The 18765-nt window shown below is 40.5% G+C and overlaps 1 protein-coding gene across 1 annotated transcript in view; it reads left to right on the forward strand.

Annotated features, from left to right (window-relative positions):
- The window catches only part of SFMBT2 (Scm like with four mbt domains 2), a 279653-nt gene that overhangs the window by 46083 nt on the left and 214805 nt on the right, over nucleotides 1–18765 (forward strand). The window contains exons 3-4 of the mRNA XM_044679668.1: nucleotides 1298–1392; nucleotides 5149–5389. Coding sequence (XP_044535603.1) covers nucleotides 1298–1392; nucleotides 5149–5389 — 336 coding nt within the window. The remainder of the gene's footprint in view (nucleotides 1–1297; nucleotides 1393–5148; nucleotides 5390–18765) is intronic.

Raw genomic sequence — 18765 nt, forward strand, 5'->3', positions numbered from 1 at the left:
CTTCCTTCCTTCCTTCCTTCCTTCCTTCCTTCCTTCCTTCCTTCCTTCCTTCCTTCCTTCCTTCCTTCCTTCCTTCCTTCCCTCCCTCCTTCTAAGTTATGTTGCGTATTTAATCAACCAACAAACATTTAAGCCCTACCATGTGCTGGGCACTGAGCATAGGTTTTGAGGGTTCCAAACCCCACTCCCTCCTCCAACAACAGCAACAAAAGCCAAATCCCACCAAAAACCCAGTCCTTATTTTCAAGGAATGTATGTGCTGTCAGGGGAGGCAACATACACACTATACACGTGGAAGTAGATACAAAGTAGCTGTGAATTATAATGAATTGAGAACATTCCTGGAAATGAAGAAATTCTGACATGTCTGGTAATTTCTTAATAAATTTTGTAGGCATAATTTATAGGAAGTTTGCTGGTAACGAAGTGACATCAGATCAAAATTCTGTTATCAAAAAGATGAAAAATAGGTGGAATTTTGGGCTCGGCACCATTTGATATGTTTCCTGTTCCATTATTGGGGAGGTGACCCCCTTCCCCCCCTTTTTTAGAGTGTAGGGTCTTTTGAAGCAGACTTTTTTTTTAGTGAGAAAGGCATCCCTGTATAGCAGGAAGAATAGTGAATTGGGAAGACTGGAACTTCTAGGTCTGGTGCTCGTCCTGCCACCAGTTAACCAGTGGGACCTTCCTTTTAGTGTGGTAGACTTTCAGTAAGTAGCCTTTGAACAAAATGACTCTAACCTCTCTGTTATCATTTCCTCATCCACAAAGTGAAGATCTGTAATGACTCTAAGAAGACTGATTCTATTTACAGTAATGTCCATAGAACCCAATATGGTGCCATGAACCTAAAGTGGGAGGAATGTGTAAAAAGTCAGAGCATTGCTGTTTGGGGAGATACGCTTCATGGCTTCATTGGTTCTCATGGTCATCCTCTGATTGGTAGCTCCAATCTGGCACTCGGCAAAGATGTCAGGGAAATTCCAGAATATTGGAGAGCAGCTCGTTTTGTTCCATTGAAAGCTTATTAAAACCCTTTGACTCTGATAGCATCTCAAAGTGGAATTTCTTCATGGCTTCATTTCCCCAGCAGTCATCTTGATAACCAACAAACCAAAGCCACGTGTAGAATCCAACAAAATCCCTATAAGCCAGTGTGTCCATTTTTCTTGCATTAAAGATTTTTCTAGTCTGAGGAATGCTTGCTTTTACATATTTCACTTTGGGATTAGTATTTTTATGTTTTGGAGGGATTTCCTTTTGGTTTAAACTTTACCTTGTTTTATTTTTTGAACAGATGAAGGTTCAAGCATGGAAGATCCTGACTTTAATTGGGGTGAATATTTGGAAGAAACAGGTGCAATTGCTGCCCCTCATACATCATTCAAACATGTATGTAAAACCTTTTTCTTTCACTTTTTTTCTTCTTATTTTACATTTAAATGGATGGTGGGGGGTGGTGAGTATAGAAATAGATATTAAGCAATGATGAAGAGGCAAAGAACCTTTGAAAAGTATAGGATGGAAGGAAATGGATGGTTTTTTGGTTTGTTTGTTTTAAACAGAGCTCACAGGGAGATATGATAAATTAGGTTTTACCTGCACAGTCTCTACCATGGAGGAAGCCCTTATACTTAAAAATATTATCTTCATTGCCATCAAATAATATGGATTTAAGCTTAGTAGTCTAGGCTATAAACTTGCCCACCATTTTTCTTTTCAGACATCATAGCACCTAAGTACAGAGCTTTGCAGTGGTGGACACTCACTCAGTGATGGTGGTGTGCTGGGTGATGTGCAAAACAAATTAGACAGATGTTGTCCCTGCTCTCTGGGGGCCCATAGCCTGAGGCAGGTGCCATTAATACTGACAAACAGAAAGTCAGCAAACTATCTGAGGAGTTCTGGGGATGCTCTGTTAAAACAGCCAAGTACAAGCTTTTGTTCAGTTTTGTTTTCTACTCTTAGTTATGTACAAAAGCATTCTCTTAAGTGAATATAGGAAACTTTGGGCCAGATAAAAGGGGATGATGGAGTATTGTTTAAAAACATGTTTTATTGCTGTCCTTTGTTTTTATATCACAGTTATTTCTGAATATCCCACCCCCAAATGAGCATCCCTTATAACAAAGATTAAGCATTAGGTGAAATTCTGCAGCTGAAGAGCTCTTGCCTCCCTATGGCTTTCATCTCTGTTCCTTGGGTCCAAGACTGATGATGATCATTCTGACTGGGGAGAATAATCATTGTCTTAGTGTTCTTTTGATTTCTGTTATCATTTCTTATATTGTTCTCTAGGTTCTGCTCCCTTCAGTCTGCATCAACTTATGTAAACCTTTCCATGCTTCTCTAATTTTCTCATTTGTGTCTTCTTAGTAGAATTCTAAAATTGTAAGCTCCTTGAGGGCAAGGACTCTCTTTTACCATTTTTTAGTATCCTTATTGCTTAGCATACTATGTGGCACTTATTAGGTGCTTAATAAAATTTTATTTATTCATTGATTGATTAAGGTGCATTATTATTCTCTTGGACTCATTTTCCACAGTTGATTCAGCCATTCCCCAGTTGTTGGGGACCTCCTTGATTTCCAGTTTTTGGCTCATACACAAAAAAAATGCCTCTCTGATTATATTCTTTATTTTTTTTCCAACTGACCTCTTTGGGGATATTGCCAGTGTCATGATCATGATGGATGAGTCAAAGTATGAATAGTTTCATTACTTTTTTTTTTTAACCCTTGTACTTCCGTGTATTGTCTCATAGGTGGAAGATTGGTAAGGGTGGGCAATGGGGGTCAAGTGACTTGCCCAGGGTCACACAGCTGGGAAGTGGCTGAGGCCGGGTTTGAACCTAGGACCTCCTGTCTCTAGGCCTGACTCTCACTCCACTGAGCTACCCAGCTGCCCCCTTCATTACTTTTTTTGCAAAATTCTAAATTGTTTTTTTCTGATCAGTCAGATGAATCCATAGCTGTACCAACAGTGTATCACTGTGCCTCTCCCTCTGAAGTTCCCAAAACTTTCACTATTTTTTCCTTTTGTCATCTTTTGCCAATTTGTTAGGTATGAGGCAAAGCCTCAGAGTTGTTTTGATTTATATTTGCTTATTATTACTAATGTCAAGCCTTTAAAAATATGATTGTTAATAGTTTGCAATTCTTTTAAAAACTGTTTACGTCTTCTGACTGCTGATCTTTTGGGAGAGGTTTGAAAGAAAGCCTGTAGATTGGATTTGATGAGTTTCGTATAGTTCATTTTAAAGAACAGAGTTTGTTGACACTTCCAGCTAGTGGGATGGGGGTTTGGAGCCACTTTTTCTTGACTCTGCAAGAAGTCATGCGATAACTCTGAAATGGAAACCTTTAATTTTTTTTTCTGGGTTACTTTTTTCCTGTTTTTTTTTTCTGTTTCTATATAGAGTGCCTATTGCTTCCATCAAGAGATTTACTTTTATTCTGTCTTTGTTAATATTTTCCAATGTAGGATTTAGCTTTTAACTTGAAGCATAGTGGCTGAGGTTCAGTAGTTGAAGCAGGGGATGCTTATGTGGTTAGAAAGCCTTAGTTATAAATCACTATACATTTGCATAAGATTTACTGAATACGAACCAAAGAAACTGGTTCTTATCATTAGTATTGCTCCTCCAGAGAGTACAGATGACATATTCTCCACTGGCCATGCTTCCAAAGAAAGCCTGACCCTTTTCTTAATTGGATGATTACTAATAAGGAAATTGTATTTAAGCTTCAGGATATGGGCTTTTAGGTATTATAAACATTGCTTTGTAGGAAGCAAGAGTTTGTCTGAGGAACTCGTTCCATCTAGGGCAACTTTCTCAAGTGTCCAAGGCAAAAGTCAATCTGAGCATCGTATACCAAAACTAGGGTACTCCCTTATTCTTTTCAGTTTTGGTGCCTCTGCTGAATCACTAGGTTTGGCAATTCTGTTGGAAGAGAGATGTTCCACCTTTATTAGTCATATTCTCTACTATGAAGCATACTTCTGCCCCTACCTTTAGAGGATGGAACTTTAGTGCTTAAGAATGACCAGCAGCTTTTGAAACTCTTAAACCTTAAGAATTAGGCACAGCCTGACGATGTCAGTAGAGCCAAGTCTCAGACTTGCTTTTCTTAGAAGTCATTTCACGCCTGTGTATAGAAGAAAGAAAACAAGCATTAATGATGCCTCTACCAAGTGTGATACATGCACCTTATGCATATTTAATTTGATCCCCATACCTCCCCCAGGGACAGATAAATGCTATTATTATGCCCAATTTATAGATGATGAAACTGAGTCAAATAGAAGTTAAAAAATAACTCATCACAGTCACAGAGATGCAGGCCCATCATTTTTCCATCATGCCACCAGCCTATAATAAGTTATACTACTGTACTTCAGATATCTGTGATTTCATTGGTATGGTTGTGCTGTTCACAGACACAAATCACAACCCAGTCTGTGCTTTATAGACGGTTTTGAGTAATTGTGATAGTTGAAAGAAGTAAACCACCTAGTGACCCACTTAGAAACATCCTAGCTCCATCTTTCAGGCCCTGGATGTTTATATCCTACTAGATGGTGAGCTTCTCAAGAGGGCAGAGAACATTTGTTTGTCTGTGTATCCTCCATAGTCCAAACATGGTGATTTACACAAATTTGGCGGATGCTGATGGCTTTTGACCCATCATCAATGGGACACTGAAATTTAGACCCAGCTTGGGATAGTTTTTTTGAGTTGGCAAAAATGTTGATAGGTTTTTGTGTTTAAAAACTATCTGTCTGCTGGGGTTTTTGAATAATAATAATAATATTAATTTTGTACATTCCTTTCTTTTTAAAAATATCCTTTAATTTAATTAAATTAATTTTATTTAAAATTTAATTAATTCTTTAATTAAAAAATCTGTTGTTGAACAGATACAACATGTCTGGTAAGGATTGGCCATTGGGTTTAAGTGACTTGGCCCAGGGCCACCCCTCTAAGAAGCCAGACTTCCCCCCGGACCTCCCGTCTCCTGCCTTGTAGCCCTCGTGCATGACTTTGCACAGTGGTTCCATCCTTCCTTGGGTGGGCCTGGCCTTGGCCATGGGCCTCGGCTGTCCCTGCCACACTCTCTGTCATCATCGGGGTGTGCTTCTTTTTAGGTTGAGATCAGCCTCCAGAGCAGTTTCCAGCCTGGGATGAAGCTAGAAGTGGCCAACAAGAACAATCCTGACACGTACTGGGTGGCGACCATCATCACAACTTGTGGCCAGCTCCTGCTGCTGCGGTACTGTGGCTATGGAGAGGACCGCAAGGCTGACTTCTGGTGTGATGTCATGACGGCCGACCTCCACCCGGTGGGATGGTGCACACAGAACAACAAGGTGCTGCTGCCCCCAGATGGTAAGCGCCACTCCTCCCTGCGCCACTCCTCCCTGCGCCACTCCTCCGTGCGCCACTTGGAAGACTCCTTGTTGCTTAGGAGTAGAAAGGAAAGCATATAGCCATAGCTGTCTCAGATGGGAACCGGTTAGGAAAACGCCTTTGTAACATTTTTTGGAAGGTTTCATTATCTGTGGCGTAGGGCTTTTTGGGCGGTGGGGAGAGGGAAGAGGAAGATGAGGAATCCACTTCTAGAGGTCAGAGTCTCATCCAGTAGTCTCACCGTCCTGGGCCTTTCTCAGAGGAGGGTGTTTTGAGCATGGAGCTAACATTGTTTTTTGGGTGAGGTGACGAGAGGGGACCAAGGGAAGTGGAAGGGGAGGATGCCAGAGGAAAGTTTGGTTTTCTCTTTGGTGCTGGAGGTCATCATTTTTTCTTCTTCCTTGGGTAACTGACATTTTGAATGCTGCCCCTGAACATCTTAAATAGCTTTCCTCTACTAAGCTTTCATCAGCCTCGCCAAGAGACACAGTGAGAAGCATCGAGAAAACCAAGCAATGTGGACAAATTACATCATCTATCCCTAAAGTCACTTTAAAACTGGGATTAGGCCAAATGCTAGAAGGAGAAGTTACTTTAATTAGAAAATGCCCTGTTTTGCTGTTTAGGTGAGAAAGATCCTTTATCAGATCTCATGATTTGGGGGCCACATTCTATAGTTTTACTTCATAGGTTAGTGCATTCAGCTGGATTGAAAATATATGGTATATGGTGCTAGGGGCAGCCAGATGGCCCAGTGCATAGAAATGGGAAATTCTGGGTTCAAATCTGGCCTCAGACGCTTCCTAGCTAGGTGGCCTTGGGCAAGTCACTTAACTGCCACTTGCCCAGCCCTTACTACTCTTCTGCCTTGGAAGCAAAAACAGCATTGTGCAAAAAGTAACAAGAGGAATTTCACATGAAATTATGAATCTCTCTCATATATTGTTATTATTGTTCAATTGTTTCAGTTGTGCCTGACTCTTCATGACCCTATTTGGCTTGCCACTTCCTTCTCTCATTCATTTTACAGATGAGGAAACTGAGGCAAACAGGGTTAAATCACTTGTCCTGAATCACACAGCTAAAGAAGCGCCTGAGGCTGGATTTGAACTTGGGTCTTTCTCTCTGCAGATCTGGCACTCTTTCCACTGCACCACCTAGTTGTCCCTTAGTCATCATTTGCTTTTATGTTCAAGTATATTAAATTTTCATCTTGCAATTTTTTGCACTGTCTTGTTTGTGATTCCTTCTGGACTTCCTTTTCTTCTATTAAATGCCTCAAACATAATTGATATGATCTATTTTAACAGCAGAATATTAAAAATATTTCCCAGGTAATAATAATAATAATAATAATAATGATAATAATAATGATAATAATAATAATAATAATAATAAATAGCTAGCATTTAGAGGATGCTTTAGGGTTTTTAAAGTACTTTACAGATGCTACCTCATTTTATTCCCATTTTCACAGATGAAGAAACTGAGGTGAGTGGCATGACCAGAATCACATAGCTAGTAAGTGAGGCTAGATTTGAACTCATCACTTCTTCCTTTTTTTAAACCCTTAACTTCTGTGTATTGGCTCCTAGGTGGAAGAGTGGTAAGGGTGGGCAATGGGGGCAAGTGACTTGCTCAGGGTCACACAGGAAATGTTTGAGGCTATATTTGAACCTAGGACCTCCCGTCTCTAGGCCTGACTCTCAATCCACTGAGCTACCCAGCTGCCCCCATCATCATTTCTTGACTAGCACAGATAGGTGACTCTTCTTCCCTAGTTTTGCCACAAAGCTGCTTTGTGTATGAGTCATTTATTATTTTTTTAATTTAATTTTAATTTTTTAATTTTTCCATGGTTATATGATTCTTGTCTCCCTCCCCTCTCCTGGAATTGATAGGCTGTTCCACTGGGTTATACATATAGTATCACTCAAAACATATTTTCATATTATTCATTTTTGTAATAGAATAATCTTTTAGAACCCAAACCCCAAATCCTATACCCTTATAAACAAATGATAAATCACATGTCTTCTTCTGGATTGTACAAGTCATTTGTAATGATGTTCTTTTAGTAGAAGGTCATTCAGTCTCTTGGGAAGGGGTCCAAGTTAGCCCCATATTAAAATGAATTCTCTCGTGTGAGGAGCGATGAAATTTCAGGGCTCCAGAAGAGCTAATGGGCTCATTCAGTGAAGGATCCTTGGCAAAAAAAAAATAGTGCGTTCATTAATTAATTCTCTTTTCTCACCTAGATGACATGTGTGTCAGCAGTCACAGTTTCAGAAACACTCTCCCATGTATAACTCACCAACTCGCACAGTGAAGCAAGACCCAGACACCCTACATGTGACAAATTCGAAATGAAAAATGGAAAAACCTTGTTAAAAAAAATGAAACCTACAAAAAAACAGGGCCTAATAACTTCACACTAATAGAGTCGAAAGGTTTATTATCCCAACAACAGTAAATTATGTTGATTTGAGGATGTTTCTCTTTTATTATTCTTTAAAAAAAAAAACCTTAAAAAATTTTAGCTGATAATCAATATGGCTTAGAAATCTACAGCACAGAGAACAAAGTCAGGAAATACCAAGGTCATGGGGCAAGAGGTTTTATTGATTGCTGTAGTACAGGATAATTATTGCTTTGTAGCCAGAGGCTGCTGTTCTTTGGGGGAACAGGAGAATCTCCTTTTGATCCAGAATTCTTGTTTTTGGATTTTTGAGCTTTAGAGAGGCAACTAGACCCTTTAATGGTGTAGTTGAAGCTTGTGACTGTTTTAGGTTAGCTATGACTAAATTGGGAAGGTAACATTGTTGAATGCTAATTTGAACAATGAAAATGCATGATGTGATCTGTCTGTGAGTTACTAAAAGGCATTGGAGACGTTCCTTTATTTGTAGCGTATTAGAGTGGAAAAAGCCTTGGACCCAGGAGTCAGGAGAAATAGATTTTGGTTCCATCTCTGGCCCTCGGAGAAGTCTATGTCCTTGGACGAGCCACTCCTTCTCTAATCTAACGTTTCTAGATCTGTAAAAGGAGATGGAATGTAAAGTCTCTTCCCTATGATCATCTGTATTGTCTCTTTGGAAACAACTCAAGGCTACAAGATTTTCTCCCAGTTTCACGTCTGTGTACCCTGAAGCAAGGAGAGATTGTGAGCTTAAACTGGAGGGAGTTAGTGGTTCTGTGTTGGAATTGGAGACCACCATCTTGGTCCCTTGAAGCCTAGCCCAAGGATTCCATATGGAGCTCAAAAGTCAAGTGGCGCCACTGGAAACTATAAATTTTGAATTGACTCATGTGTAAAAACCATAGTGAGAGATTTATTTGTGTGAGCTTTGACCCAGTTCTCTGGTGCCCCTGTATTAAGATGATTCTGGCCACTGAATAGAGACTATGGAAACAGAAGCCCACATGTTTCCTATAAATAGAGAAACAAATGCAACTTCTTGAGGCTCTGATTTGGGAGCAGAGTCCACCAACAAGGGGGTGATTACTGCTACAAAGCGGGGCTGAGAAGAAGGGCATGGGGCTGTTTCCAGCTTTGGGGGGGTGCCAGCACTTCTTTAGGCCAGGCACTTGGGGGGGTTATGCAGGAGAGGGAAGACAAGAGAGAATACACATTTATTAATGCCTACTATGTGCCACACACTGGGATAAGTGACTGCCTTTCTCTGAGATTCAAGGGCCCCTTCGGTGGCCTCTAAGACACACACTGGCATTCCAAGATTATCGACAGGGTCATTATGCTTTTCTCAAGTCATTTTTGTTGTGAGAGGAATTTTATTATTTTAGATGACAGTTTTACAAAGCATTTTGAGCTCTTCACATTGCCATATTTTCCTGCATTGCTCTTTTAAATTAATTTTATCTGTGAATTAATGGGAGCAGCAGTTATTCCATTAAGTGTTATGAGAAGGCAAACAGCATGGCGGCAGCTCAACTATCTGTCATTAAGATTTGATTTTAATCAGCTGTTGGAGAACTCCATTAATAAGGATCTGTTTGAGAGGCCCAGGTTTTAGTCACAGATTGCCTATTCAGAGAGCCATGTTCTTGCTTGTGAGCTAGATAGGACTAATCGGTACTAATCTTTCATATTAAAAGTATTAAGAAAAAATACTATGTTACTGCAGTGGAAGATGATGGCTCTTATTAGAGGAGTGAAATGTAAAACATTTTGGCCTAACAAATCAATAATGCCTGATTTATTTATCAGCACATCCAGTGCTTGGAAAGGGCAGCTGCCAAATAATTATTGTTTATGGTGATAATGTAAGGAAATCATTTAATCCACTGACTGTTTCATTGTTATTTATTGAGAGAGAGTGACATTACCTCATAGTGTAATATCTGTGGGCAGCTTTGGCAGGTGCTTCTTGGCATCCTTTATGAGATGTCTTGTCACTGTAGAGGTCCAGCGGCACGTGTGTTCTCTGACCAGCACGTTGAAGCAGATACTTGTCTTATGAACCAAGAAGGTTTTGTGTCCGCTTGCTGTGGTCAATGTGAAAGAAACAGCCTCCTCCAACATGCAAAATCCAATCATCAGTTTTATTTTCTTCCTTATCACTTCTGTAATTTGAATGACAAACTTAGCCCTCTTGGCAGCCTGATTTTTTGTTTACTTATTCAAAAGAGAAGTTGCATGACAGAAATCAGAAAACACATCTACAGTTATCCCTCCCATAGCCAGACTTTCCCCATTGTAGTTTTGCTCTATCATTGGGTCGGTGTAAGAAGTTAAATGAGAATTTAGGAGGAGTTTCATGGAAGTTGCAGATGACACGTAGAGGCCGGCAGGCCACTCGGAAAAAGTTTAGAAGCTCAGAAATGCCTACGTAACCCCAAATTTATATTAAGGTACTGTAAACACCCCAGAAGAGACAAAGAAAAACATCCAGACTCCTTCTCTGCTACGAAGGGAGGGCCAAAAATTGTCCGTGGATTTCCCAGACCATGGAGGCGCTGAGCCCCAACATCCGGGACGTGGAAGGGATGAGTGTAAAGACGAAGTGGGCAGGCCTTTGGGGTGGCTTCTTCTCTTCCAGAGCCCAGGCTAGGAGTCGAGATGCCCAGACCAAAACGAAGCAGGCCCTGCCCTTGAGAAACTTACACTCCATTGCGGGGAATAAAAGGACACGGGGACATATAACTTATTGGAATAAAGAAATGTTTATGAGGAGATGGGAAAAAAGATTGTAGCCAGCCTTTGGCCCTGTTCTGTTGTTGCCGCAAAGTTCCTGGGATGGATTTTGCCTGAGTCCTTATATTGCGATCACAGAAACTAGCAATGGCAGGAATTGTCTGCGGCTCTTCTTCCCTTGGATCCCTGAGCTCATGGCGTGGTCATTACAACGTCAAGGGTCAGCCTGGAAGAGGCGCACTTTTGAGGAGTGTAAGAGAGGTCTAACCAACCTTTGAACGCTGAAGCGGCCTGCCTAGACTAGGGAGCAGCGGGGAAGGTAGTGGAAAGCAGCAGCCCTCCTGAAAAAGGGAAAAGATAGCCAAGGCAAAGATGCCAAATGGAGAAGGGAGCCCTCTAGAGACGTTGGCAATGGCTTTCTGCTGGCAAAGAAGCTAACACTGGTACAGAGGGCCCCTTGTTATGGGAGCCATGCTTTCCAAGACCCTTCGTGTAAGCTGAAAATTGTGTGCAATAGCAAACCCCATTATTGACTAAGGATTTCTTATTTGAACATACCTGGGCACTCGATGACTTTTCTTAGGCTTCTCTGAGCCACCAACATCCCTCTTGTTGTACTTTGGGGCTGGGCCACTATTCATAACTAAATTGCATTCACAATACAAAGAGAAGCACTTCTGATACGGAGGGGCTTGTTACCGCCAAGAACTCTGGACAGAGATGGATGCGGGAGCGGACCTTTGGTGCAAGACGATGTAATGACTCACACTAATGGGGAAGGAACATTGATTTGATTGGCTGAACTGCTGAGAGTTTACACAGCTTGGGAAAATGGTGCCGATTTAGTGTGTCATAAAAAATGGTTATTTTACATATTTTTCTGCCTTTCTTGTTTTGGCGGCCAGTCATCTATACCTGAAAAGGACTTCCTCCTGTAATCATCATTTAGCAAGAACGCAGCACGTAGGACATTCAGAGCCATTCTTCTGGATTTTTAAGAAGATGGGCCAGAACCTTACTTTGGATTGTCTCCCCAATGTGTGATGACAGTGCTTACCTTGTTATCATAACTTTCAGATAAAGGAATTCACAAATCTACTGTTTTTGTTTCCTTTTTGATAAAATTATCTAGAAATATTTCAAGAATAAAATAAGTTTACCTAGAAAAAATGAATCAGACATTTTAAAACATATCAAGAACATGTGTAAGATGTTTGGAATTTGTATATGATAAAAATGACAGAATGGTTTGCCGTCAGCCAGACACAGGACCTTAGATTACTATTTAACTATTGTAGACTTGGTGAGGTGATGTTTGGTTTCCTTTTCACCTAAAAAATTCCATCTTTTTGGTCTTACTGCCCCTGGGGCAGGGGCTGGTCCTCTGACTCTTACAGGCGAGCCAGTGAGGTTGATGCGATATGGTGAAACTAGGACTGAGTTTAGGATTGGGACTCTGGGATCAGATTCCACTCACTTTCTGGGTAATTTTGGGCAAATCGATTTCTCAGGGGCATCTGTAAAATGAAGGGGTTAGACGAGGTGATTTCTATGGTCTCCTCCCTGCTCTCATGGGGTTCTGACAAGGAGGCCGGGGAAGGTCCAGAGGCAGATGAGGGGCACCGAGTGCGTCTGTCTGTCTGTCTGTCTGTGGTGGGGAGTGCATGGAGAATGTCAGAGCAGTGACCTCAGTGTGTAAGTACGTTGCCTTTAAAGCCATAATAAAGCTCGAATGCAAACATTCATTTTGTGCTCCACGAAGCACATGCTCAACTGTGGTGATGGACAGCTGGATTTGGTAGGGATTTCCGTCTTACAGCTGAGCCAACAGACCAGACTGTCCGCTGGCTTTATCTTGGTGCCTTCTCTGGGATGTATTATAGGCGCTAAAAGAGGAGAGGGCTGTGTACACTTGTAACTGCACGCTCGTTTTTGTCTTAACATTATTGACAGACAATCATTCAAGTACTCGGGTCTCGGGATATTATGATATTAACAGAACGCTGGCCTGGAGACCTGGGAGGTCGTAAGAACAGTGGGAATATATTCATATAGACTTTTGTTTTTTTGAGTGTTGTTTGATGCCTTAAGAAAAAGCCAGAGACATTTCCTCAATTCAAAATATATTTCCTCCCACCTCCCATGATAGGGTGCCTGCAACCCCATGTCCCCCCAATCTTTCTCTCTCAGAAAAAATCATAGGATTGTAAATTTGGAGCTGCAAGGGACCTTCAAGGTCATTGAGCTCCACCTCAGCCTAGAAACAAAGAAACTGAGGCTGAGGGTGATTCAGTATCTTGTTTGAGGTCTTACAGTTAGTAAGAAGAGCCACTGGACCACCAGGTTAGCTACCTTTTAATGTTGTTTTCATTCACATCATTTGTACTTGTTTATTTATGAAGCTGTTCAGCAGCACTGAACCTATAGTCTGGAAGATCTGGGTTCAAATGTGGCCTCAGACACATAGAATAGCTGTGTGAACGTGAGTTAGTCACTGAACCAAGTTTGGCTTCAGTTTCCTTATTTGTAAAATGTGATCAAAATAACACCTACCTTATAGGGTTGTAGTGAGGATCAGATGAGGTAATATTTGTATACTGCCATGTAAACCGTAACATGCTTTATAAATGTTAGCTATTATTATATTTTCATTATTATCATTGTTATTATTTTATTTAAAAAATCTCAATAACAAATTTCCATACAAGTTTTCCAAAGTTATAGGATCCCTGTTGTTTCCCTCCCTTCTTCCTTCCCCTTTCCTGGAGCTGACACAATTCAACCTGAGTTATACATGTATTATCATGCAAAACATATTTCCATATTATTCATTTTTGTAAGTGAATAATTATCATTGCTATTATTTTATTTTATGTTTTAATTTTAATAAATTTCTACATAAATTTTCCAAACTTATATGATCCACATTTTTTCCCTCTCTTCTTCCATCTTGGATCTAATAAACAATTCATTCTGGGTTATATATATATCATGCAAAACATATTTCCGTATTGTTCATTTTTGTAAGCAAATAATTATCATTATCATTTTATTTTATTTTTTAATTTTAATAACAAATTTCCACATACGTTTTCTGAAGTTATATGATCCATTTTGTTTCCTCCCTTTTTCCCTCCCCTGTCTTAGAGCTGACAGACAATTCAATTTGGGTTATACATGTCTTATCACACAAAACACATTTCCATATTGTTCTTTTTCAAGTGAATAATTATCATCATTATTATTTCTTTTTATCATTGACCTCTTTTGTGGGATCATTGAGTCAAAAGATATGATCGGTTTAGTGTCATTGATAATGGATAGAGAAGTTATTTCTTAGTGCTTTTAACTTTTTGTGGGGAGGGGGAGTGAGGAGTGAGAGATGAGGAAAAAGAGGTGGTGTAGTGGATAGAACAGTGGGCCTGGAGGCAGGAAGACACTTACTAGCTTTGTGACCCTAGACAGGTCATTTAACCCTATTTGCCTCCATTTCCTTATCTGTAAAAAAATGAGTTGCATAAGGAAATGTTAAGTCATGCCAGTATCTTTGCCAAGAAAACTCCAGATTGGGTCACAAAGAGTCAGACATGATTGAAACAATGGAACAACAACAAAATGAGAGGTGTGTTTGAAGCTAAACGACATAGTCTAAATAGGTCAATTTCTTTGAAACATAATCACAAAATGATGATTGTTTTTCCTTGAGCTTTAGCACCTGAGTCTCAGGAGGACTGACTGGGTGCTTAGCCTGGTCTGTTCCTTTAGTTGTTTAATGTTCACCAGGTACACAGGTCTGTCAGAGTTTACCTACAAATAATTCATCTATAAATATCCTTCCGGTATAGAAGTGTTTATTACGGATTTGAATAAGACAGTTACTTATGTGCCTTCATTATGAAGTGTGTCTGGGGCCTGAGTTTGCTTTTTGGATTTTTTCCTTAATTCTCTCATGGGGAGGCTGTCAGATGTTGCTTCTTTGTGCTGCTACTAGATAACCAAGCCTTTTAAAATGAAAGTATAATTGGGTAAATAGGCTTTGAGCGGTGATGGTCCAAGGGCAGGCTCTATGGAATTAAATGCAGATGTGTACACTTTACAGGTATTTCTGTTGCTCAGAAGCTTTCAATAAAAATGAAACGTTTTCATTAAAATTGAACACTAAGCATCAATACAACTAACTCAACTTGCTTAGTAACTATTTACATTTAAATTAATTGATTTTAGTGCACGAGGTAGAAGGATTTTAAAGTCCCCATCAGGATTCCTTGTCCATTCCATCCATTCTCTTTCCTTGTGTTGGAACGTGGCTCCATTCTTCTGGCTTTGCTTAGAAAGGCCCTTTCACATTTCTTTGTCTTCCTTCTTGTTTGTTTCCATAGTGCCCCATTGGTGGCCGGTGTTTCCTTCCCATTGTCTGCCCTTGCCATGTGCCCCCTCCTTTCCCCTCCGCTGCCCCCTCGCCTCTTCTTTGGGTTGCTGCGGCAGCTTCCTCATCCATCATCCATCCCTTTGCCAAATTGATGGTCTGACCGACCATGGCTCTCCAAGCAGTTTAGCGGATGCCAGTTGCCTCTGGGTGAAAATGCAAATTCTTCCCTTTGGCATATCAAACCCTGTACTGCTGGGTTCCAGACTGATTTCATATTCCTCTCCCGTTGCCTCCCCAACTCCCCAGCCAAATGGGCCTCCTTGATGTCCCCTTGACGTGATGGGCCGCCTCTTCCCTCTCGGTTTTTGTACAGGTTGCCCCTTCCTCTCCCCTAGAATAATCCAGACTTCCTTTGTAGGCCAGCTTTGCTTCTTCTCCCCGGTGCATTTTCTGCTTAACTTGTCAGTTGCCGGCTATTTCCCCTCAGTAGATTATAAACCCCTTTAGGGCAGGAACATTTTTGAGAGTATATCTATCCCTAGTGCTGAGCCATTGTAGGTGCCTGATTGATGCTTGTTGAATCCCTGTTGAATGCTTTGGGGCTAATATTGGACTTGCCAATAATATTCATCTTAGAAAACCAAATATATTACCTAGATCTTGGGATAGAACAGACTGGACAGATGGGTTCTTGAGGTCCCCTCATCGTTCCTATTTCCTTATGGCAAGGCTATAGCTACGTGGTAGTGAACCTGTAGCACGTGTGCCAAAAGGGCTGCACCCCTCCCCCTCTACAACTTGTGCCTGAGGACATTTCTCACATGACCTTCCCCTCTGCCCAGCAGCCAAATGGGAGCACTTCCTCCCTCCCCCTCTCCATCATGCCTGAGAACATTTTTCACAGGTCCCGCCTCTCTGCCCAGCAGCCAATGTGAGCGCTTTGTCCCTCTCCTGTCTTGGGTAATGGGGGGCAGTTTGGGCACCGGATCTCTAAAAGTTTCACCATGACTACTCTAGATGAACCATCACAACCAGACAGGAATCTCCGCCATTTTAAAGTCACAACAACAAAAAATGTAGTGTTAAGGAGGTATGTCTGGGGCTTGAATTCTGACTGCAACATGAATTCTGTCCCTTTGGGCAAATCACCTGCTCTGAGCCTCAGTTTCTTCCTTTGTTAAAAAAGATGATGATATAACACCTCTGCCACAGTCTTCATGAAGGTCCCTTACAAGTCCTAAAGCCTTATATGTAATTTGGACTTGTTGACAGGCTTTTTGAGAGGATGCATTTTCATGGGCCTCTCAGTGACCAGGCTAGCATACTTCACTGTCAGGAAATCATGTCTTAGAGATTTAGATGCTTAGAAGTTTAATCATGAGAGTCTTTGCAGTGGTTCATTATCACTAATAACTGGTAGAGCAAATGCATTTATGTGATTGGGATGACCCAACTGTTTACCAAGAGAAGTGGAAATATTTCAAGTAGTCATTTCTTGACACCTAAGAGTTGTTTCACCCTAAGAAAACTCATGGGGAAGTAAGAAAGGAGAGGTAAAAACATTCTGAAACCATTTTCAGCAACAGATATTTCAATAAATAATATTAGTTTTACATTTGTTTCTGTCAGCAAGCATGTGAAATCATAGGAGAGGGAAGTGATTACCAAGATGAATTTAAATGTTTTAAAAAATGCTGGGTTTCATTAAGATAAACCAAAATGTACTGCATAAACTATGAGGAGCACTGATTCAGACATTATGAGAGCATATAGTTACATGTACATTATATAGTAAATAGCGTTTAAAAAGAGAAAATTCACTGTTATTATTTATTTCCCCTTATTTTTTGGCTGTGAGCCTTGTTTTGGTATTCTTGATTCTATGAGGTACACAGAAAAGCTGAAAGTTTCTTCTTTTTCTCTCTCTTTTTTTATGTATTGACAAAAAATTTGTAATAGAACAAGCATTTGGACTCTCATCATTTATTTATTTATTTATTTATTTATTTATTTGTTTATTTATTTATTTTTTGGAGAAATTTTTTCCATGGTTCCATGATTCATGTTCCTGCTCCTCACCTCCCCACCCCCACCCCCGGCCCCCTGTAGCTGGTGCGCATTTCCACTGGTTTCTTCCTGTGTCATTGATCAAGGCCTGTTTCCATATTATTGATAATTGTTCTAGGGTGGTCATTAAGAGTCTACATCCAGATTGTGTCTGCATCAACCCATGTGTTCAAGCAGTTGTTTTTCTTCTGTGTTTCCACTCCTGTAGTTCTTTCTCTGAATGTGGGTAGCGTTCTTATCCATAAGTCCCTCAGAATTGTCCTGGGTCATTGCATTGCTGCTAGTAGAGGAGTCCATTACATTCAATTATGCCACAGGGTATCCGTCTCTGTGTGTAAGGTTCTCATGGTTCTGCTCCTTTCACTCTGCATCAATTCCTGGAGGTCTTTCCAGTTCACATGGAATTCCTCCAGTTTATTATTCCTTTGAGCATAATAGTATTCCTTCACCAGCATATACCACAATTTGTTCAGCCATTCCCCAATTGAAGGGCATCCCTTTGTTTTCCAGTTTTTTGCTACTGCAAAGAGAGCAGCTATAAATATTTTTGTACAAGTCTTTTTATCTGTGATCTCTTTGGGGTACAGACCCAGCAATGGTATGTCTGGATCAAAGGGCAGGCAATCTTTTAACGCTCTTTGGACATGGTTCCAAATTGCCTTCCAGAATGGTTGGATCAGTTCACAACTCCACCAGCAATGCATTAATGTCCCAATTTTGCCACATCCCCTCCAACATTCATTACTCTCCCCCTCTTTCATTTTAGCCAATCTGCTAGGTGTGAGGTGATACCTCAGAGTTGTTTTGATTTGCATTTCTCTAATTATTAGCGATTTAGAACACTTTCTCCTGTGCTTCTTGATAGTTTTGATTTCTTTATCTGAAAATTGCCTATTGATGTCCATTTATCAATTGGAGAATGGCTTGATTTTTTTTTGTACAATTGATTTAGCACCTTGTATATTCGAGTAATTAGACCTTTGTCAGAGTTCTTCCTTATAAAGATTTTCCCCCAGTTTGTTGTTTCCCTTCTGGTTTTAGTTGTATTGTATTTGTTTGTACAAAACCTTTTTAATTTAATGTAATCGAAATTATTTAATTTACATTTTATAATTTTTCTAACTCTTGCTTGGTTTCAAAATCTTTCCTTTCCCAGAGATCTGACAAGTATACTATTCTGTGTTTGCCTAATTTTCTTATAGTTTCCTTCTTTATATTCAGGTCATTCACCCATTCTGAATTTATGTTGGTGTAGGGTGTGAGATGTTGATCTAAGCCTAATCTCTCCCATATTGTTTTCCAATTTTCCCAGCAGTTTTTGTCAAATAGTGGATTTTTGTCCCAAAAGTTGGGCTCTTTGGGTTTATCATACACTGTCTTGCTGAGGTCACTTACCCCAAGTCTATTCCACTGATCCTCCCTTCTGTCTCTTAGCCAGTACCATATCGTTTTTTTTTTAACATTTATTAATATACATTTTTAACATGGTTACCTGATTCATGCTCCTCCTATCCCCTTCACCCACCCCCCCGCACTTCCCCCACCCATGGCCGAAGCGCATTTCCACTAGTTTTGTCATGTGTCCTTGATCAAGACCAATTTCCAAATTGTTGGTAGTTGCATTGGTGTGGTAGTTTCGAGTCCACACCCTCAATCACGTCCACCCCGACCCTTGCGACCCTTGAGTTCAAGCAGTTGTTTCCTCTCCTGCAGTTCTTCCTCTGAATGTGGGTAGCATCTTTACCATAAATCCCTCAGAATTGT

Source organism: Gracilinanus agilis, chromosome 5 (genome assembly GCF_016433145.1).
Source record: "Gracilinanus agilis isolate LMUSP501 chromosome 5, AgileGrace, whole genome shotgun sequence".
NCBI lineage: Eukaryota > Metazoa > Chordata > Mammalia > Didelphimorphia > Didelphidae > Gracilinanus > Gracilinanus agilis.